The 22,822-nt window shown below is 37.9% G+C and overlaps 2 protein-coding genes across 2 annotated transcripts; one reads left to right on the forward strand and one right to left on the reverse strand.

Annotated features, from left to right (window-relative positions):
* The first annotated feature begins 509 nt into the window (after window positions 1–509).
* Window positions 510–8,941, forward strand: zgc:110329 (uncharacterized protein LOC550500 homolog). The gene is made up of 8 exons (XM_057329004.1): window positions 510–852; window positions 2,693–2,878; window positions 2,974–3,048; window positions 3,125–3,220; window positions 3,388–3,504; window positions 5,121–5,171; window positions 5,668–5,784; window positions 7,486–8,941. The coding sequence occupies exons 1-8, from the start codon at window positions 766–768 to the stop codon at window positions 7,810–7,812; spliced, it is 1,056 nt and encodes a 351-aa protein (XP_057184987.1). The 5' UTR covers window positions 510–765; the 3' UTR covers window positions 7,813–8,941.
* A 1,465-nt stretch (window positions 8,942–10,406) lies between these two features.
* On the reverse strand, window positions 10,407–17,257 carry LOC130570760 (tetraspanin-15-like). The gene is made up of 7 exons (XM_057361203.1): window positions 16,476–17,257; window positions 16,306–16,380; window positions 16,134–16,229; window positions 15,850–15,966; window positions 14,177–14,227; window positions 13,564–13,680; window positions 10,407–11,862 (listed from the first exon to the last, which is right to left on the reverse strand). The coding sequence occupies exons 1-7, from the start codon at window positions 16,539–16,541 to the stop codon at window positions 11,536–11,538; spliced, it is 849 nt and encodes a 282-aa protein (XP_057217186.1). The 5' UTR covers window positions 16,542–17,257; the 3' UTR covers window positions 10,407–11,535.
* Window positions 17,258–22,822: the final 5,565 nt, after the last annotated feature.

A 22,822-nucleotide genomic window follows, 5' to 3' on the forward strand; every position in this document is an offset into this window, starting at 1 on the left:
CCAATGTTTGCATTATAAAGTGTCTTTTTATATAACATGCCAAACGCATTTCCAAGAATGTAACATTTTTGTAAGGCAAACACGTCCGTCTTTGAGTAGGCTAAGACCATTTTTATAGCTAGGCCACAAAATGAACCTCATTCTGTAAAAAAATTATAATAATATATGCAAGAAGCATTTCGAATGTCTCCAGCACGTTTTTATCATATCCAAAAATCAATTATAATTTACCCCTTACGCACATTATCACGTATGTCAAAAACTTGGCTGTAAAAGCATCAACATAACACACTCACGTGTATCAAATACTTGACATAGGCCTACATAATTATGTATATACAAAAAAATGATTACCTTACAGTTCTGTTTCAAATCCACATCATTTGAATATCATGACATCGATGTCTGTCAAAAAAATAAGATGCATAATAAATGAAGTATTTATACATTAATTTGTGCACGCTGGCCCTTTAAGAGGTTTGTCCAGCGCAGCGTGTTGTTTCGCGGTGCGGAAGTTGTTGTTGGGATAAGAGTTTAACGCCCACATTACAGCTGCTAATGTGCTCTTCAAAACAAATAAACGAAATCGACAGCAAAACCAAAAATAGGAAAGAAGTAACCATTATGCATTCACACCCGTCAAAGTCTTGAAAGCAGTCTGAAGTTGCTGTCTCTAAACAAAGGCTCGTTGAGTCTTAGCGGCATCGGCTAATATATGAATGCATGGAAAGCTGATAGAAATAGAAATCACCAAATGCTGTCACAATGCCTTCTTACGAAGAATGGAGAAAGACCATTCACTTTTATTATTTCGTTAAATTTTCACTAAATGTCTATTCAATGCTGTTTTCGGTAAGTGCGCTTTGCTTACTATGAAATGTCATAGCCGTGCTTTGTTTTCCCCCACACACATGTTGATATATGTTTGTGCTGAATTTATAGGCGATAACATTAAATGCAAGTCAAGGTAACAACGACGTCGAATCATTTTAAGGGGTAATTGAAAGCATTTTTTTAACATTTAGTCTAAAATATTTCAATGGTTGAGCTTTGAGGCAAGAAATGTGTGGCTGACAGATTTAAAGAGACAGGACGCTGTTATTGTTGTAGTAGTATACACTCACGGTAAATGTGCCCCATTCTGCTGTCTGTCAAGGGATCCTATATTTACATTGATTTGTTGATTATGGTTTCTGTACATTATTGGGCTTGATGTATAAAAATTCACAAATAACACAAGCTTGAACATCTTCCATATGTTTTCCTGTAGCTCAATTGGTAGAGCATTGCTCAAGCACTGCAAATATTCTGGGTTTGACTCATAGAGAACACACAGATAAAAATAATATAATTGTTGTATAACCTGAATGCACCCGATTATGTACAATATGTAAAATACAGACATGATTTCTGGCATATATCCTATTTCTAGGATATATTCTGTGAATTTGTGTTGTGCAAATTATTAGTTGTCCTGATTATAAGTGGCACTACTGTTTAACAACCACCAATAATACGTCTATACAGCCCTGGAACAAATTAAGAGACCATTTCAATTTTTCACTTAATCAGCATATCTAGATGGTTTGTGGCCATTCCAGTCCAGTGTCTGTTGACTTTCAACAAAATCAAATCTTAAGGAGTGACATCCAGAAGTCATCCAACAGCAATGTGAAAGACTGACTGCATTACAAGACACATGAAAACTGTGATGAAAATCAAGGTTATCACATAGAAAATAAACACATGTACAAATATTACTTTTGTATTGCTTACAAGTGAATATCAACGTGATTTCTTTGCAGTATTTGAGCAGTTTTCATTTTCTGCAAATTAATGCAAATAGAAACAATATTTGTATTTTGGGAGAAATGGTGTTAGTAGTTCACACAATGAAGCAAAAAGGGTCATTTTACACATACCTATACATAGTAAATAAAAATAACGTCATTTTAATATGGCTTCTTAATTTTTTCAGAGCAGTGTATGTATATTTTATATATATATATATATATATTGCAATAAGGAAAGCAATTATTCTACTTGGCTCACTATCAAAATGATCAGCTTTCTCAGAGGAAGTGCTATTGGTCAGTGCCTTATAGGAGTATATTTACTAATAGGGTTTTAGAAACATGATGATACAAGTAGAAAAACCTCTCAGGATGCTGTTCATCTCTCACCGGCTTTCCACTCTTTCCCTGTAAACTTGGCTTGTAGCCCTTACACTTGGTTTACCCGACAAATACACGAGCGATGTATCGTGGTTTGTAATGAAAAGAGAATTAATTGAAGTTGTCAGGAAACTGAAATTGGCAGATGACAAAGTTAATCAACCAAGCAGATTTATTACATTATCCTTCCAGAAAGAAACGTTGGGGAAAGTAAATTAGAAATTAAGTGGCTTCAATCAGCGTGTCTTGTACCGATAAATTCTTTCATTCAGATAAAAGCTGATGTTAGGCTGGCTACATCCATCTTATTTATCTTCTGCGTCATCCCATTGATATGGTTAATGTTTGTTTAATTCTGCACTTTGAAGAAGTCTTATAATAATTACTGCCTGGAACGCAAATGTATTGTTTGTTTTTTTACTAGTTGATTAGTTTTGAATGGCAAAGTTAGTTTGAGTTCATATTACATTATCTAAAACGAACGTGTCTTTTAAACACCATCACCTCTTGTCTTTTAGTTGCTAGGTCTGTGTGTGCTATGTGTCGGAGTGTATGCAGAAGTGGAGAGGCAGAAGAATCGAACCCTGGAGGGGGTTTTTCTGGCTCCTGCCGTGGTCCTCATACTGCTGGGACTTGTCATGTTCACTGTGTCTGTGATGGGTATGGTGGGCTCCCTCAGGGACAACAAGACCCTGCTGCACATGGTGAGGGATTGAGAATGTGTGTTCATTTAAGAGAGATCCTCTCTACCAGAAGTAGTAGTATTAGCACAATGTTAAAAATAAACGTCTTTCTTCAGTTCCTGTGCGTGCTCTGTGTTCTCCTGGCTCTCCAGGCTCTGGCTCTCATCATCGCCCTCATCTTTGAAAAGACGGTAAGAAGTCTGGAATGTCGTGAGAATGTTTGTGCGGTGAGGTTCTGTGTTAACTTCAGTTTTTTTCTGTTTATAGACAATCAAGTTGTTCCAGAACAGCATACGAGAGGGAATCAAGCATTACTATGATGACCTGGACTTTAAAAACATATTGGACTATGTGCAAGAGAAGGTTGTTTGCTTAGTTATTACTTAGTCAACCTAATATTGTTTGCTTCAAGTCGTGTACACTGTTCAAATAATGAATATTTAAATAAGATCACCAGATTTGCACCAAAGCTATTACTCCAAATATATTTCAGCAGACTTTATAGCTATTCTTTCTTGTCATCTTGTCAGTTTTCTTGTTGTGGCGGAGATGAGTACAAGGACTGGGAAGTAAACCAGTACCACTTCTGCAATGGCACGAGTGCTTTGGCCTGCGGCGTTCCCTACACCTGCTGCGTCCGTCACAAGGTGAGGCCTATTGCAGATTCGCCTCTTCCGGTCGTGGTATGTTCATCAATGCCGATTTCACCTCAGCACACGGGAAGCTGTTTTTCATTATTTTAGCCAGTAATCTTTGCCCCAAAGAGTATGCATTTACCCAGCAAGCAACGGGTCTCTGAATGCAGGAGTTGATTTTGCAGCTTTTCCTGATGGGTTGTAAGGTGATTTAAGTAGTGATTTGAGTCGGTGAGGAGTGCATCAGGACTCTCAGGATTTAATTTGCCTGCCCTATGCTCCATAGAATCTCCTTTACTGAGTGCCCCTCTCTCTCTCTCTCTCTCTCTCTCTCTCTCTCTCTCTCTCTCTCTCTCTTCTCTCGCTCTCTCTCTCTCTCTCTCTCTCTCTCTCTCTCTCTCTCTCTCTCTCTCTCTCTCTCTCTCTCTCTCTCGCTCTCTCTCTCTCTCTCTCTCTCGCTCTCTCTCTCGCTCTGAGTTAATGATGTTGATTGGACACTAATGCACCCTTCTCTTTATGGAATGACAGCTCACTATGCTGTGAGAGAGCACAGGCCTAAGAATGAATAATCAACAAAATAAACACGTCTTACATCCCGTCCTATCGTTTCCATTCTCATATGGTGCCGATTGATATCTTCAATTTAACATCAGAGAATGACTCTGTGTGTGTCAGATTTCGGATGTTAGAATACACACATTCTTCTTAAAGGTCCAGTGTATCAAATTTAGGTGCATCTGGTGAGGTTGCGAATTGCAACCATCGGTTCACTCCAAGTCTCCCTTTCGAAGCACTACTGTGGCTGACACAGAACTAAGATGTTGTTACGTATTTGCTTTTTGCCGAAGGAGATAACGTATTTTTACAAAATGCACTCTGTGGAGCAGTTTTTCCGTTTAGGGCTACTGTAGAAACAACATGGCGAATTCCATGTAAGGGGACCCGCGGTGTATGTAGATAGAAATAGCTCATTCTAAGGTAATAAAAACATAACGCTTCATTATGTAAGGTCTTTAAACACCTCTGAACACATAGTTATGTATATTATATTGCATTTCTGTCAATAGATCCTCCACAAAATTACACACTGGGCCTTTAAAAACTTAAATCCTGTATAAATGAGTTCTTCTTAACCTTGTACATTTTCTACCAGATTCCCACTGGTCACTGCGTTCAGGTCAATGTATGTAGCATCATCAATAATATGACTCTCTTACAGATGCTTTGTTTATATGTATAGAGAAAGTGGAGAAAATAGAGGTTAAATGTCACACAATGATAAATGTATGAGAGGAATTGGACTGGGCTTATGGGAGAAGGCATGTTTACAGTCTGTTTGTAATCCGATTAGTGGAGCTCCCTGCTCATCAGGCCTATTGCAGATTCCATCACTGAAATGGGCCTGTGGTTTAAAGGTTGCATTAGTATGGTTATGAGAGTGTGCCGGAAAATTCCCTGTATAATTCCGTCATATAGGAGTCAGCTAAATGGTCACAAGAACGCAAGTTTTAGCATTATCCAAAACTCTTCTGCACAAATAGCAAATAAAAAGTGATCAAATATCTTCCAAATGGTATTAATAAACACGTGTAATTTTACAAATTAAACGTCTGTGTATTTTCCATCAGGTTGGGGAGGTTGTGAACACACTCTGCGGCTACAAAACTCTCAACCAGCAGGTAAGGGGAATTTCAGACAAGCGTTTCAAAACTCAATTGGTTTGTCCTTTTCGTAGAGACATATTAGCTCCCTGGTGTTTGATTTTCAAATACACATCCAAAAAGAAAACTCGCATAGGTGGCAATTTCCTATAACCAGTCATCACTGACTGACTTTGAATGGCTTCTTTTATTTTACAGAATACTCCCTCTTGTACTTTTGTGCACTAACACGTTTGGAGACTCATTTGCTGGACCTTTTTTTATCCTTAGAGGAGCTTTGACACGACAACAATAAACCCCAATAGCCATTTCCAGCGCAATCATCTGTAATGGTGCCTTCATTCACTTGTTTATTAGCTAGATAAAAACCAACCGAATCACATCAGGGCCATTATAAACGCAGCTTCCATCATGCCATTACGATGATCTTTACTTATGAATTTGCAACCTTGCTTCCTCAATTGAATCAGTGCTCTACAGTCACATAATAAAAACATTTCCCTCGGTATTGCAGCGTGAAACTTTGGATGGCATAATCCACGTCCGTGGCTGTATCCATGCTGTCAACTTGTGGATGGGTGACAACATCGGAGCTACAATTGGAATTTGCTGTGCCTTCGGGCTGCCACAGGTTAGGTGGTCGTCTTTCTCTTTCCCTTCTTTGTATCTTTTGGATTCTGTTTATCGCCTCTTCTTGTCCAGAAATTCATTTATCCCCATCTCTTATTTTCCCCTCTGCACTTTCTTGCTGCCCTGATGTGCCACATTTACATTTTGATTGCCAGCTACCTCTTCTGTTTGACTCTTCTCTCATTAGAGCTTCCTCTGCCAAACAATAAATTATAGAAAATGGGCATCTGCAGTGACCAGATGCAGATGCCCAAAGAGAGATGCGTGATCCTTGGAGAAGCTGGTGGCCAATCTTTCTAAAGGTTAAAAACTTTTGCCTGAAATAACTGGTCAGCTTATCTATCTCTTTCTGACTCGGATGGATTTGGCGGTGGGGTGGGCATTAACACAGTCACGTCATGCCTATGTGGCTGCATCGCTTGGTTACAGCTGTATTAATCCTCTAATGACTGCAAAGAGTTCACTTACGAAAATGTGATCAAATATGCGATAGAGCACTTGTGATGAATCATATTGCTACCCGCCTTTCTGGGCTACTTGATTCTGATTGGTCAAATCTTTTGTACATTATAATGACCTCTGAACTGTGTATGCTATGCAAATGTTTTAGCAATGCTTGCATACTTGTGTTATTAGTTAAAGGGACAGTTCACAAAAAATGGAAATTGTGGTTATATTTTCTGCACTGTAAAACTTTGCTGTAGTAACTTACTGTAGATTTGATTACTACTTAATATTTTCCTATTAGTACTTTTTTTAATTTGAGTTCAACTTTACTTTAATTTTCTACAAAATTAAAACACTTTGACTTTTGAGATTCAAAATGAGCAAAAAGAGACACAAACACAGCAAAAAATGACATTCTTCTTAAGCATTTTTATTTTGTTTTCTAGTAAAAATATTTAAAATTTCTTCAATTACGCTACATTTACATAACAAGAAAAGTGATCTAAGATAGGTCTTGTTTTATGAAAGAAAATATAAGAACTAGGTACATTGATGTTTAAAACTAAATCGTAAATTAAATCTACAGTAAGTTACTGGCAAACCTGCTACAAAATTACAGCAAAGTTTTACAGTGTGGATATTGCTGCTGTCCTTCTGAAACCTTGTCTGCATATTTAGTGATTTTAATGTTTTGTCAAAAATCATTATTATTAGTCACCCTTTTACTGGGAAATATCGAAACAATATAAAAACGTATTAAAAGTGCTTGTCAACTTTTGCAACACAGTATTCAATCGTTTAAAAAGCACATTTCTTTAAACCATTTTCTGAAAAACAGCAGATTTGGACATTTGAGGTTTTAGAGGGATAGCAACGATATCTCGTTCCTTTGTGCCATTTACATTTTCCTAAATAAGACATTTGTGAAAAATATTTTTAGAAATGTCTAACAGCAGAAGAAAGTCATACAAGTTTGGAAATAATGAATGAATGAGGCATTTATATAGAGCTTTATTGTGTATTGCTGTACACCCAAAGCGCTTTACAATCATATGAGGGGAGTCTCTCCTCAACCATCACCAGTGTGCATCATCCACCTGGATGATGACATGAACTGTCCTTTAAGTTTTAAATGTAGTATTCCCATTTTCCACTATCTCTCCCATCCCGACCGCATTTCACTGAAGTTAACCATCCACAAATGCATTAACCATTAACCATGTTACAATTTTGACGTCACCTCATCTCTCTTCAGCTTCTGGGAATTGTTTTGAGCTGTGTCTTCTGGAACCTTCTGGCGGAAATGAGCGAGTCTGTAGACATGGTGGACTTTAACATCCTGAAACGTGCCGGCTTTAACTACAGCAAACTAGACCTCACGGGGGCTGGTTGGTGTATGTGTCTACCTCGGGATGGTGGTTATCTACCTTTACCTGTAGCAGAACCTGACACCTGGGCTCGGGACCCCATCCCTTTCGATTTGGAACAAGACCAGTCTGAAATTCATCTCGCACATTCTCGGCTGGTAAACCAAGGAGCGGAGTTGCAAATGGGAATGGATGAAGTAGACAATCACGCTTAAGAACCACAGATATCGAGGTCATATCTCAACATATGTTTTTTATTAAATTTGTATATTAGGCTTTTCCTGTTCACACTGTGTGTTAAGAAAAAAATAGTTGCACTACATGTTAGATCGATAACACTATCATGAAACAAAGATTTTTTTTAGGATGATATTGCATGAAAAGGTTTGTATAAACAATTAGTCCTAAAGGGGGAACCTTGACAAAACTACACAAGCTTGTATCGTGTATAATAACATATCACTTGTTGTTTACATACTAATTATTTTATACATCATTTTAATGCATCTTTTTACATATTTAAGGCAGTTTGAACTGTTTATTGTCTTTTTATAATGGAAAGGGAATATAGAAATAATTAAACGAATAGTTGGCAATCAGTTATGTTTATTTTTATAATTTATGGCTTTAATGGGTAATTTAGTCCTTTTTAATTCAGGGAAATTTACTGTTGTAATTTTAGTTGCCATTAGTGTTGTGATCGGCAGATGAAGCTGTGCTTTCATCACGTTTCTTAAACGTTTATTCACACATTTTTAATTCTGTTTCTTACACTACTGTCATAAACCACATTTCTTTTAAAAATGTGTGCAGGCTTTGTCAGTTAGTGTAATGCAAGAATTATTTCGTAACTGTACGAAGACCTTTGGTCCAACCTGCTTATCCTCTGCATAGTTCCAGGAGGGCTGGAAATCTGAACTAAATTATTATTTATTAAAATGTTGCCTTAAGTACAACGGAAGCTTTTTCCTCAGGCTGTTCTGGAATAGCCACGTTGATTTGCAGGTAATTTGTAGTTTTTTTTGTAAGAATTTCTATCTGGCCTTGTGTTTGACACTTTAAGCTGAATTTATCTGTGAGTGTAATGCTCATAAATAATGTTTAGTAATAGTCAAGCACTGTTCTAATGTGTTTGCTGTTTGATGAAAAATGTTAGTCATGTTTAGGTTGGTGGTGTCATACTTGCCATTAATATGTAAAAGCTGTCTTGTATTTCTGAGTCTTTTTGAAATACCTCATGTTTGCTTTGATGACGTTCCTCGAAAGGTGCTACTCTGCTCCAGTTAATGTAGCTCTGATTTTGTAGTAACCTTAATTGTGACTGTCAATAAAATTTTGCTTGAAATAACCTTTTAAATGAGCCTCTTTAGTTACTTAAGCCTTGTAATAAAACACAGAAACCTCTCAAAACGTTTCAGCTGAAAGATTATTGAAGCTGTGAAAATGTCAGCTGATAAGTCACAGGCCACCTGAACTATTGAGAATGTAAACTATTCATACTTTCAAGCCTTACTAATGAGTGAATAAAAGTGAAAAAAAAAAGAAATGGCAACGTTTAATTGAAGATGGTCCTATTTAAAGGTCCGGTTGAACGTGCAGTTTCTAATCTTGAGTACCTATAGAGTAGTATTGCAGGGTTTTTCCTGCATAGAGAATTTGGAGGCGGCCGCCTCAGCCAAATTTCGTGCCGCCTCCGACTCTTGGCAAAATTATGTCGGGTGTCTTCACAAAAAACACTGCGGGCATTAAACAGACTGTCATTTGTAACTGCAGTTGCGGCATTACGCCACAATAAAGGCGCTGTTTCGTTATCAGCACAGTGAGGCGCCGAAGAGTTCAGTAGAAGAGCTGTATTAGCTGTGTTTGGCGGCTGTTCGTGTGTTTTACGTTAAATTTTTTGAAAAGGTTTCCTAAATTAACGTGCTGTACATCATTGGAATGTTTTTAGCTGTTACGTTGGCTCGTAGAATTAGCGTTATACTGTACACGGCGAGTTCGCCAGTATGAACGCACATTGCGATCAGACCGACTCGCACACAAATGACTCCTTTGAACCGATTCATTCTAAACATAATGNTGCATACTTGTCTGTGTACGTACTGTGTGTGTGTGTGTGTGTGTGTGTGCGTGCGCATCTTCGTGTGTGTGTGTGTGTGTGTGTCTATGTCTATGTGTGTTAGTACGTGTGCATATTGTGTGTGTGGAGTGTTTTGTATGTGGGTATGTCTGTCTTCTGTGTTTTCAACTTTTTCTTGTTTTTGCAGGTACAACTTTAATTGTTTTGCTTATAGTCAATATGTCTCATGTACAGCTGCTTTGTAACAATGAAAATTGTAAAAGCGCTTATAAATAAAGTGATTGAGTTGAAGTAATGCCGCAACTGCAGTTACAAATGACAGTCTGTTTAATGCCCGCAGTGTTTTTTGTGAAGACACCCGACATAATTTTGCCAAGAGTCGGAGGCGGCACGAAATTTGGCTGAGGCGGCCGCCTCCAAATTCTCTATGCAGGAAAAACCCTGCAATACTACTCTATAGGTACTCAAGATTAGAAACTGCACGTTCAACCGGACCTTTAAATAGGACCATCTTCAATTAAACGTTGCCATTTCTTTTTTTTTTCACTTTTATTCACTCATTAGTAAGGCTTGAAAGTATGAATAGTTTACATTCTCAATAGTTCAGGTGGCCTGTGACTTATCAGCTGACATTTTCACAGCTTCAATAATCTTTCAGCTGAAACGTTTTGAGAGGTTTCTGTGTTTTATTACAAGGCTTAAGTAACTAAAGAGGCTCATTTAAAAGGTTATTTCAAGCAAAATTTTATTGACAGTCACAATTAAGGTTACTACAAAATCAGAGCTACATTAACTGGAGCAGAGTAGCACCTTTCGAGGAACGTCATCAAAGCAAACATGAGGTATTTCAAAAAGACTCAGAAATACAAGACAGCTTTTACATATTAATGGCAAGTATGACACCACCAACCTAAACATGACTAACATTTTTCATCAAACAGCAAACACATTAGAACAGTGCTTGACTATTACTAAACATTATTTATGAGCATTACACTCACAGATAAATTCAGCTTAAAGTGTCAAACACAAGGCCAGATAGAAATTCTTACAAAAAAAACTACAAATTACCTGCAAATCAACGTGGCTATTCCAGAACAGCCTGAGGAAAAAGCTTCCGTTGTACTTAAGGCAACATTTTAATAAATAATAATTTAGTTCAGATTTCCAGCCCTCCTGGAACTATGCAGAGGATAAGCAGGTTGGACCAAAGGTCTTCGTACAGTTACGAAATAATTCTTGCATTACACTAACTGACAAAGCCTGCACACATTTTTAAAAGAAATGTGGTTTATGACAGTAGTGTAAGAAACAGAATTAAAAATGTGTGAATAAACGTTTAAGAAACGTGATGAAAGCACAGCTTCATCTGCCGATCACAACACTAATGGCAACTAAAATTACAACAGTAAATTTCCCTGAATTAAAAAGGACTAAATTACCCATTAAAGCCATAAATTATAAAAATAAACATAACTGATTGCCAACTATTCGTTTAATTATTTCTATATTCCCTTTCCATTATAAAAAGACAATAAACAGTTCAAACTGCCTTAAATATGTAAAAAGATGCATTAAAATGATGTATAAAATAATTAGTATGTAAACAACAAGTGATATGTTATTATACACGATACAAGCTTGTGTAGTTTTGTCAAGGTTCCCCCTTTAGGACTAATTGTTTATACAAACCTTTTCATGCAATATCATCCTAAAAAAAATCTTTGTTTCATGATAGTGTTATCGATCTAACATGTAGTGCAACTATTTTTTTCTTAACACACAGTGTGAACAGGAAAAGCCTAATATACAAATTTAATAAAAAACATATGTTGAGATATGACCTCGATATCTGTGGTTCTTAAGCGTGATTGTCTACTTCATCCATTCCCATTTGCAACTCCGCTCCTTGGTTTACCAGCCGAGAATGTGCGAGATGAATTTCAGACTGGTCTTGTTCCAAATCGAAAGGGATGGGGTCCCGAGCCCAGGTGTCAGGTTCTGCTACAGGTAAAGGTAGATAACCACCATCCCGAGGTAGACACATACACCAACCAGCCCCCGTGAGGTCTAGTTTGCTGTAGTTAAAGCCGGCACGTTTCAGGATGTTAAAGTCCACCATGTCTACAGACTCGCTCATTTCCGCCAGAAGGTTCCAGAAGACACAGCTCAAAACAATTCCCAGAAGCTGAAGAGAGATGAGGTGACGTCAAAATTGTAACATGGTTAATGGTTAATGCATTTGTGGATGGTTAACTTCAGTGAAATGCGGTCGGGATGGGAGAGATAGTGGAAAATGGGAATACTACATTTAAAACTTAAAGGACAGTTCATGTCATCATCCAGGTGGATGATGCACACTGGTGATGGTTGAGGAGAGACTCCCCTCATATGATTGTAAAGCGCTTTGGGTGTACAGCAATACACAATAAAGCTCTATATAAATGCCTCATTCATTCATTATTTCCAAACTTGTATGACTTTCTTCTGCTGTTAGACATTTCTAAAAATATTTTTCACAAATGTCTTATTTAGGAAAATGTAAATGGCACAAAGGAACGAGATATCGTTGCTATCCCTCTAAAACCTCAAATGTCCAAATCTGCTGTTTTTCAGAAAATGGTTTAAAGAAATGTGCTTTTTAAACGATTGAATACTGTGTTGCAAAAGTTGACAAGCACTTTTAATACGTTTTTATATTGTTTCGATATTTCCCAGTAAAAGGGTGACTAATAATAATGATTTTTGACAAAACATTAAAATCACTAAATATGCAGACAAGGTTTCAGAAGGACAGCAGCAATATCCACACTGTAAAACTTTGCTGTAATTTTGTAGCAGGTTTGCCAGTAACTTACTGTAGATTTAATTTACGATTTAGTTTTAAACATCAATGTACCTAGTTCTTATATTTTCTTTCATAAAACAAGACCTATCTTAGATCACTTTTCTTGTTATGTAAATGTAGCGTAATTGAAGAAATTTTAAATATTTTTACTAGAAAACAAAATAAAAATGCTTAAGAAGAATGTCATTTTTTGCTGTGTTTGTGTCTCTTTTTGCTCATTTTGAATCTCAAAAGTCAAAGTGTTTTAATTTTGTAGAAAATTAAAGTAAAGTTGAACTCAAATTAAAAAAAGTACTAATAGGAAAATATTAAGTAGTAATCAAATCTACAGTAAGTTACTACAGCAAAGTTTTACAGTGCAGAAAATATAACCACAATTTCCATTTTTTGTGAACTGTCCCTTTAACTAATAACACAAGTATGCAAGCATTGCTAAAACATTTGCATAGCATACACAGTTCAGAGGTCATTATAATGTACAAAAGATTTGACCAATCAGAATCAAGTAGCCCAGAAAGGCGGGTAGCAATATGATTCATCACAAGTGCTCTATCGCATATTTGATCACATTTTCGTAAGTGAACTCTTTGCAGTCATTAGAGGATTAATACAGCTGTAACCAAGCGATGCAGCCACATAGGCATGACGTGACTGTGTTAATGCCCACCCCACCGCCAAATCCATCCGAGTCAGAAAGAGATAGATAAGCTGACCAGTTATTTCAGGCAAAAGTTTTTAACCTTTAGAAAGATTGGCCACCAGCTTCTCCAAGGATCACGCATCTCTCTTTGGGCATCTGCATCTGGTCACTGCAGATGCCCATTTTCTATAATTTATTGTTTGGCAGAGGAAGCTCTAATGAGAGAAGAGTCAAACAGAAGAGGTAGCTGGCAATCAAAATGTAAATGTGGCACATCAGGGCAGCAAGAAAGTGCAGAGGGGAAAATAAGAGATGGGGATAAATGAATTTCTGGACAAGAAGAGGCGATAAACAGAATCCAAAAGATACAAAGAAGGGAAAGAGAAAGACGACCACCTAACCTGTGGCAGCCCGAAGGCACAGCAAATTCCAATTGTAGCTCCGATGTTGTCACCCATCCACAAGTTGACAGCATGGATACAGCCACGGACGTGGATTATGCCATCCAAAGTTTCACGCTGCAATACCGAGGGAAATGTTTTTATTATGTGACTGTAGAGCACTGATTCAATTGAGGAAGCAAGGTTGCAAATTCATAAGTAAAGATCATCGTAATGGCATGATGGAAGCTGCGTTTATAATGGCCCTGATGTGATTCGGTTGGTTTTTATCTAGCTAATAAACAAGTGAATGAAGGCACCATTACAGATGATTGCGCTGGAAATGGCTATTGGGGTTTATTGTTGTCGTGTCAAAGCTCCTCTAAGGATAAAAAAAGGTCCAGCAAATGAGTCTCCAAACGTGTTAGTGCACAAAAGTACAAGAGGGAGTATTCTGTAAAATAAAAGAAGCCATTCAAAGTCAGTCAGTGATGACTGGTTATAGGAAATTGCCACCTATGCGAGTTTTCTTTTTGGATGTGTATTTGAAAATCAAACACCAGGGAGCTAATATGTCTCTACGAAAAGGACAAACCAATTGAGTTTTGAAACGCTTGTCTGAAATTCCCCTTACCTGCTGGTTGAGAGTTTTGTAGCCGCAGAGTGTGTTCACAACCTCCCCAACCTGATGGAAAATACACAGACGTTTAATTTGTAAAATTACACGTGTTTATTAATACCATTTGGAAGATATTTGATCACTTTTTATTTGCTATTTGTGCAGAAGAGTTTTGGATAATGCTAAAACTTGCGTTCTTGTGACCATTTAGCTGACTCCTATATGACGGAATTATACAGGGAATTTTCCGGCACACTCTCATAACCATACTAATGCAACCTTTAAACCACAGGCCCATTTCAGTGATGGAATCTGCAATAGGCCTGATGAGCAGGGAGCTCCACTAATCGGATTACAAACAGACTGTAAACATGCCTTCTCCCATAAGCCCAGTCCAATTCCTCTCATACATTTATCATTGTGTGACATTTAACCTCTATTTTCTCCACTTTCTCTATACATATAAACAAAGCATCTGTAAGAGAGTCATATTATTGATGATGCTACATACATTGACCTGAACGCAGTGACCAGTGGGAATCTGGTAGAAAATGTACAAGGTTAAGAAGAACTCATTTATACAGGATTTAAGTTTTTAAAGGCCCAGTGTGTAATTTTGTGGAGGATCTATTGACAGAAATGCAATATAATATACATAACTATGTGTTCAGAGGTGTTTAAAGACCTTACATAATGAAGCGTTATGTTTTTATTACCTTAGAATGAGCTATTTCTATCTACATACACCGCGGGTCCCCTTACATGGAATTCGCCATGTTGTTTCTACAGTAGCCCTAAACGGAAAAACTGCTCCACAGAGTGCATTTTGTAAAAATACGTTATCTCCTTCGGCAAAAAGCAAATACGTAACAACATCTTAGTTCTGTGTCAGCCACAGTAGTGCTTCGAAAGGGAGACTTGGAGTGAACCGATGGTTGCAATTCGCAACCTCACCAGATGCACCTAAATTTGATACACTGGACCTTTAAGAAGAATGTGTGTATTCTAACATCCGAAATCTGACACACACAGAGTCATTCTCTGATGTTAAATTGAAGATATCAATCGGCACCATATGAGAATGGAAACGATAGGACGGGATGTAAGACGTGTTTATTTTGTTGATTATTCATTCTTAGGCCTGTGCTCTCTCACAGCATAGTGAGCTGTCATTCCATAAAGAGAAGGGTGCATTAGTGTCCAATCAACATCATTAACTCAGAGCGAGAGAGAGAGCGAGAGAGAGAGAGAGAGAGAGAGAGAGAGAGAGAGAGAGAGAGAGAGAGAGAGAGAGAGAGAGAGAGAGAGGAGAGAAGAGAAGAGAGGGAGAGAGAGAAGAGAGAGGAGAGAGAGAGAGAGAGAGAGAGAGAGAGAGAGAGAGAGAGAGAGAGAGGGGCACTCAGTAAAGGAGATTCTATGGAGCATAGGGCAGGCAAATTAAATCCTGAGAGTCCTGATGCACTCCTCACCGACTCAAATCACTACTTAAATCACCTTACAACCCATCAGGAAAAGCTGCAAAATCAACTCCTGCATTCAGAGACCCGTTGCTTGCTGGGTAAATGCATACTCTTTGGGGCAAAGATTACTGGCTAAAATAATGAAAAACAGCTTCCCGTGTGCTGAGGTGAAATCGGCATTGATGAACATACCACGACCGGAAGAGGCGAATCTGCAATAGGCCTCACCTTGTGACGGACGCAGCAGGTGTAGGGAACGCCGCAGGCCAAAGCACTCGTGCCATTGCAGAAGTGGTACTGGTTTACTTCCCAGTCCTTGTACTCATCTCCGCCACAACAAGAAAACTGACAAGATGACAAGAAAGAATAGCTATAAAGTCTGCTGAAATATATTTGGAGTAATAGCTTTGGTGCAAATCTGGTGATCTTATTTAAATATTCATTATTTGAACAGTGTACACGACTTGAAGCAAACAATATTAGGTTGACTAAGTAATAACTAAGCAAACAACCTTCTCTTGCACATAGTCCAATATGTTTTTAAAGTCCAGGTCATCATAGTAATGCTTGATTCCCTCTCGTATGCTGTTCTGGAACAACTTGATTGTCTATAAACAGAAAAAAACTGAAGTTAACACAGAACCTCACCGCACAAACATTCTCACGACATTCCAGACTTCTTACCGTCTTTTCAAAGATGAGGGCGATGATGAGAGCCAGAGCCTGGAGAGCCAGGAGAACACAGAGCACGCACAGGAACTGAAGAAAGACGTTTATTTTTAACATTGTGCTAATACTACTACTTCTGGTAGAGAGGATCTCTCTTAAATGAACACACATTCTCAATCCCTCACCATGTGCAGCAGGGTCTTGTTGTCCCTGAGGGAGCCCACCATACCCATCACAGACACAGTGAACATGACAAGTCCCAGCAGTATGAGGACCACGGCAGGAGCCAGAAAAACCCCCTCCAGGGTTCGATTCTTCTGCCTCTCCACTTCTGCATACACTCCGACACATAGCACACACAGACCTAGCAACTAAAAGACAAGAGGTGATGGTGTTTAAAAGACACGTTCGTTTTAGATAATGTAATATGAACTCAAACTAACTTTGCCATTCAAAACTAATCAACTAGTAAAAAAACAAACAATACATTTGCGTTCCAGGCAGTAATTATTATAAGACTTCTTCAAAGTGCAGAATTAAACAAACATTAACCATATCAATGGGATGACGCAGAAGATAAATAAGATGGATGTAGCCAGCCTAACATCAGCTTTTATCTGAATGAAAGAATTTATCGGTACAAGACACGCTGATTGAAGCCACTTAATTTCTAATTTACTTTCCCCAACGTTTCTTTCTGGAAGGATAATGTAATAAATCTGCTTGGTTGATTAACTTTGTCATCTGCCAATTTCAGTTTCCTGACAACTTCAATTAATTCTCTTTTCATTACAAACCACGATACATCGCTCGTGTATTTGTCGGGTAAACCAAGTGTAAGGGCTACAAGCCAAGTTTACAGGGAAAGAGTGGAAAGCCGGTGAGAGATGAACAGCATCCTGAGAGGTTTTTCTACTTGTATCATCATGTTTCTAAAACCCTATTAGTAAATATACTCCTATAAGGCACTGACCAATAGCACTTCCTCTGAGAAAGCTGATCATTTTGATAGTGAGCCAAGTAGAATAATTGCTTTCCTTATTGCAATATATATATATATATATATAAAATATACATACACTGCTCTGAAAACACACACACGCTCAGTGAGAGCACACATTTAGGATAAAGGAGAGAGAAGCACAGGTCAAATATAGCAGACTATAAATTCCTATATGCAATATTAATTAAGTAAAACTTTAAAATTCTAAAGCAGCCCCCCCGGTCAGGCAGTATGCAAACGGTGGCGAGGAACCCAAAACTCTAATCGAGAAAAAAACCTCAGGAGAACCCAGGCCCAACCAGGGGATTCCAGTTCCCCTCTGGCAAAAGCTGCTGCCTCTGCACAAGCTCCAGAGAGCTTGCACAACAAGGCTAAATAAAATAAATAAACTTAATAATAAAATAAATTATAGTTTAAGATTATCATTAATAATCTAATAGCATTTGAAAAATTACGCCACAATAGAGGCGCTGTTTCGTTATCAGCACAGTGAGGCGCTGAAGGGTTCAGTAGAAGAGCTGTATTAGCTGTGTTTGGCGGCTGTTCATGTGTTTTACGTTAAATTTTTTGAAAAGGTTTCCTAAGTTAACGTGCTGTACATCATTGGAATGTTTTTAGCTGTTAAGTTGGCTCGTAGAATCAGCGTTATACTGTACACGGCGAGTTCGCCAGTATGAACGCACATTGCGATCAGACCGACTCGCACACAAATGACTCCTTTGAACCGATTCATTCTAAACATAATGTAAGAGATCAGCGATTCATTCAAAGCTCAGTGAACCACAAGAACGTAGGATGTGAATGAACTTTGCTCATTTAGTAAGACTGGTTAATTCTCACCTGAAGAGTTAGTTAAGCTTGTATTCAAATTTTCAACTTTTCTGTTCAGGTGAATAAATTGAATGTTTTATATAACTTATTAGTTGTCATTTTCATCAAATTTTTAGAACTTTAATATAAGTGTTTTGTTAAGTCACTTAAAGGGACGGTAGGCCTACACACGCATTGCACCACCTCCACCTCATTTTGAGCCAGGAAAAACCCTGTATTGCATACTTCGTATCTTCGAAAAGTGTTTAGTTTGATCACATTTAGAAAAGATAGATACAGCTGTACGATTACGGAGGTGTGCGGGGGGGGAACTAAATCACGAGCACACAATACATCATCGCATTGATTCACTATGAGTTCGTGTTGTTTACATTATGCACGTACATGCCAAGTGCCAACAAAACACAGACATATGACTTAGTTTCAATTACAGCGTGCGGTTCATGTCCGGCACCGCTCCATCTATCAGTTTCAAATGATCTGCAAATCCAGCATTATATCCACCATTTATATAACATCCATAACTGAAATACTGTGAACAAACAAACACACCTCAACTTCTCTCACTATCGCAAGTGTAACGAGCTGCAATCTTGATGGAAAGCGGTTCCTCCTATCACTCGTCGGTAGACGTGTGGGCGGGCTATTTCTTTTGCCTTGCCATGGGTGTGCTTTTCCGGGAGAATTGCCCAATAATTCCGAAACCTATACGAACCTCGGGGGAGTGTATGTATATATATAAAAATACTGCGTAATACGTCCAACTCGTTTTTTAACAAGTTGACCTAAGCATGAGAACCCAGCACATTTAACATTGTAAAGGAGTCAGAATTCATGAAACAGCATTAAACCACCCCTTTAATGTTGATTTCTGTGCATCATCTCATCTAGGGCTGTGCAATTAATCGAAAATTAATTGTAATCGTCAATTTTGGCTTCAACAATTACAAAAACAAAATAATCGAGGTAAAACGATTATTGTGCCACATTCCATTTTGCAAGGATCCTCTCTTTTCTCGTGGTATAAATCCACAGCGCACCCCCTTCTTTTACAGTGGTTCAGCTGTGCTATTTCTTTACATTTATTTTTCAATTGAATTCACAGTTTAAAAGCAAAGTTATTTATTTTCTATGTTGTTTTAAAAGTTAATGAGTAATCGTGTTAAATAATCGGGATCTCAATATTGGCCAAAATAATCGTGATTATGTTTTTTGTCATAATCGAGCAGCCCTAATCTCATCCATCCAATCATATTAATTCCCGTACGATGTGATCTTAGCTGTCCTATGATTTCCTCAACGCTCACTCTATTTTCCCTTTCACGGTGATGACCATCAAGAGTCAGCATGTGGAATAATTATAAGGGGTGCCTCAATGGGAGGAAATGAACTGCAGCATGGAAAATAACACTCATGCACCGAGAGCGGGAACGAAATGCATCCACAGTGGCATAATTATGATAATAATGGTAGAGTTAATAACAGTAATTAACAATTGGCGACTTGGGACTCAAGGACGAGTTCTCGATTCTCTTCATCAGATGAATGAGTACAGCAGAAGAGTACGAGAGGAGCAGATAAAGTGATGCACTGCAGAAGAATAATCAGTACTCAAGTAGATGTTCAGTGCTGTGTGGGATCCAGAAAAGCTGGGGGTTGAGATGTGAGGCGAGTTAAGAAAAAGAAATCCAAACATTCATGTTCTTAAGAAGAGGCCGAGAATCTTAAAGGGGTCAAATGACAGGGCTAAAACGAATATTATCGTTTGTTTTAGATGTAATGCAATGTGTATACACGATTTAAGGTTCAAAAACGCTGTATTTTCCACATACCGTGCATGTTTGTATCAGTGGCGGTTCTAGACTACTGTAACTGGGGGGGCCAGGCAGGGGTCACTTATGCTTTTAGGGGGCACACTAACATGTGTCATGATTAATTTTCAGTCATTTTTCACTGTCATGTATTACTGTTTTCTCTAGAAGTAAACTAATAAGCTAATAAAACAAGTTCAGCTCAAATTAATGTTCCATGGTCATTTATTTCACAACACATTGTATATAGTCAAAATAACAATGACAACAATAATAACATTTACGCACTTTTCTGCATCTTAAATGTACACACATGAATGAAAAACTACCCACAAACAAGATATCCAAAAATCAACTTAAGCGGTCATCTAAACATGATTCACATTATCAGGTATTTCTTTTACACAAAGAAAAAAAACATGAATTTCAAAATTTTCACATGTGATATATGTGGTTTTGGCACACTTTCATGTGAATGCCATGTTAACTAAATACTCATGTAAAAACTCATGTTTTTCACATGGAATTTCAGGGTTACAAAAGTTGTCTCTCTGCACAACTAAATCACCTTGCTGATGGGTCCTCTGTTCTTCTGGACTTTCTTCATTCTCTAAGCTTTTCTCACTCTTTTTCAGAAGCATCTTTCTCCAGCCTTGACTGACTATTATCTTTAGTTTTCTTATTAAAAAAGGACATTATGTCCTTAGGATTTTTTCTCTTCATTTTAACTGCAAATGGGAAAATTATGAAAATGTGTAAATGAAAAGAGGACTCTCAAATACACCACAAGTAATATACAGGACAGTATAGAATAAACTGTATTGATTACTCTGCTAATTCCTTGGGAATGACAGACCATTTATTTTAATTATAAAGCAAAAGTGCATTTTATCAAACATTCACCCCAATAAATGTAAGTTACATTTGATCTAATTTCATTAACAAATAAAATTTCTTTAGTGTGTTAACACCTTCTCTGGCAGCAGCTGATTCTTTGTATAGGCACGAGTCACGACTGCTTTATATGTAGATTTAACATGCGCAACACCGCAAAATATAGGTCAGTATTTTAATATGATGTGTAATGATATGCATTTTCATTATATTTTTACAAAATATTTCCATTACCTGTATGATGTAGACGTAATGCACAGACTCGACATTGTTTGCGTCTTGCTTGCGTAATCTTACTTTTGTAGCGATGTTTCGTTCGTGAACGAATCGTTCTTTTTGAACGAATCTTTAAAGTGAACGAATCATTCTCGTTCACTGAAATCTCTCCCTCGAGCACAGAGCGTCTTGGCTTAAAAGAGTGTCTAAAGCACGAGCCAATGGCGTTCAAGAGTGAGCTTTGACAGAGCATATGATTGGTTGAATGTACTGAACGAATACGCCCTTCACTGAACGAACGAGCCTGTGTTTGAGTCTGAACGAGACCCGCTGATTCTCGTTCGTGAACGACATGAACGAGCTGTATACTTCTCACTCGTAAACGAAATGAAAGATGAGGTCTCTTGTTCAACAAGTACAAGAAACGGACACAATGTAAAGCGAAAATAATGCAAGCTGATGGTTAAATGTAACAAAGACAAATTAACATTGTCGTTTTTATTGCATGGAAAATGTCAAGCCCTGTTTACTCAGTTATTGTACTGCAAGCACAGGTGTTTTGTGTGCATTTTGTATCATTTATTGTTCTTTCAAATAAAAACGACTTCATTACGTTTAATTCATGTCATGCACTTCTCTAAAAACTGTAAAACAAAAAAGTATTTGTTTGTTAGCCCTCATTCGCGTCACGTCAGCAAATAGCATTCCAGTTCCGGCTGTGAAGGGACGTGTAATTGGTTAGATCTTCCACTGAACGAATACACCCACACTGACCAAGTTCGCTGTTGAGTCTGAACCAGAGAGAGATCTCGTTCGTGAACGAATTGAACGAACTGGTACGAAATGAACGAAGTGACACTGTAGGTCGGTCATTTAGTCTCGTTCAGCAATCGGCAGAAAGCGGATGCAAAGCGCAGTTACAGGTAGGCTACTTTGCACGCTTGTTTATTTAAAATACATAAACTTCACGTTTAACATAATCCCAGATTTATGAATGTGTAAATGACCAAACAATTAACTTTTTAATTATGCAGAAAAACCTTGTGCGTTGGTCATCTGAACCACTTATTTAGACATATTTTATTAATTTAATGAGTAGATCAAAGACACATTTTAATAAAGCCTGTAATCAGTTTATACGTCCATTAATACGTTCGTTGACATAAAACAACTCTTTTTCGCCACCTGCTGGCGTATTATAGAAATGGTCACTGAACGAGTCAGTGAACGAATCTGAATGAATCATTTTGGTGAACGAACTGAAAAAGAATGAATCACTCAAATGAATCATAATTCCCATCACTATCCTTTTGGCACACAAGCATCATTACTGACACTCGCAGAAAAATTCCAGAAACGATTACAGATTTAGGGGGTCCAGTGAAAGTGACAGTGTGAAAGTGACCTATTAGTCAGATATGGTGACCCATATCCGAAATGTGACCTCTGATCCAGAGAGTAGTGAACACACGCACAGCAAGTGGTGAACAGTGGGCAGCTATCACTGCAGCGCCCGGGGAGCAAGTAGGGGTAAGGTACATTATAAAGGATTTAGTGAGAGCCGTATTTGCACAGTGACAACAGCGCCTACTAGGATCACAGAATACGACGGTCACAGAATTTGCTGTAACACCGGAAAATGAAGATGATCAAGCCGATACATCATCTTTGCCAGCGCGACTTGAGCAGGATGTAAAGGATTGGTAAGGTTTTTAAAATATATATTATGTTAAATAGTTAAAAACTATAGCTAACTGTTTTACCTTTTATATACGAT

The sequence above is a fragment of the Triplophysa rosa genome, linkage group LG2, assembly GCF_024868665.1.
Source record: "Triplophysa rosa linkage group LG2, Trosa_1v2, whole genome shotgun sequence".
NCBI classification, from domain to species: domain Eukaryota; kingdom Metazoa; phylum Chordata; class Actinopteri; order Cypriniformes; family Nemacheilidae; genus Triplophysa; species Triplophysa rosa.

Coding starts and splice junctions, on each gene's coding strand:
- zgc:110329 (XM_057329004.1), top strand. CDS start 766: ATGCCTTCTTACGAAGAATGGAGAAAGACCATTCACTTTTATTATTTC. Junction 3,221..3,387: donor TGGACTATGTGCAAGAGAAG/GTTGTTTGCTTA, acceptor TCATCTTGTCAG/TTTTCTTGTTGTGGCGGAGA. Junction 3,505..5,120: donor CCTGCTGCGTCCGTCACAAG/GTGAGGCCTATT, acceptor ATTTTCCATCAG/GTTGGGGAGGTTGTGAACAC.
- LOC130570760 (XM_057361203.1), bottom strand. CDS start 16,541: ATGTTCACTGTGTCTGTGATGGGTATGGTGGGCTCCCTCAGGGACAAC. Junction 14,228..15,849: donor CCTGCTGCGTCCGTCACAAG/GTGAGGCCTATT, acceptor ATTTTCCATCAG/GTTGGGGAGGTTGTGAACAC. Junction 11,863..13,563: donor GTGCCTTCGGGCTGCCACAG/GTTAGGTGGTCG, acceptor ATCTCTCTTCAG/CTTCTGGGAATTGTTTTGAG.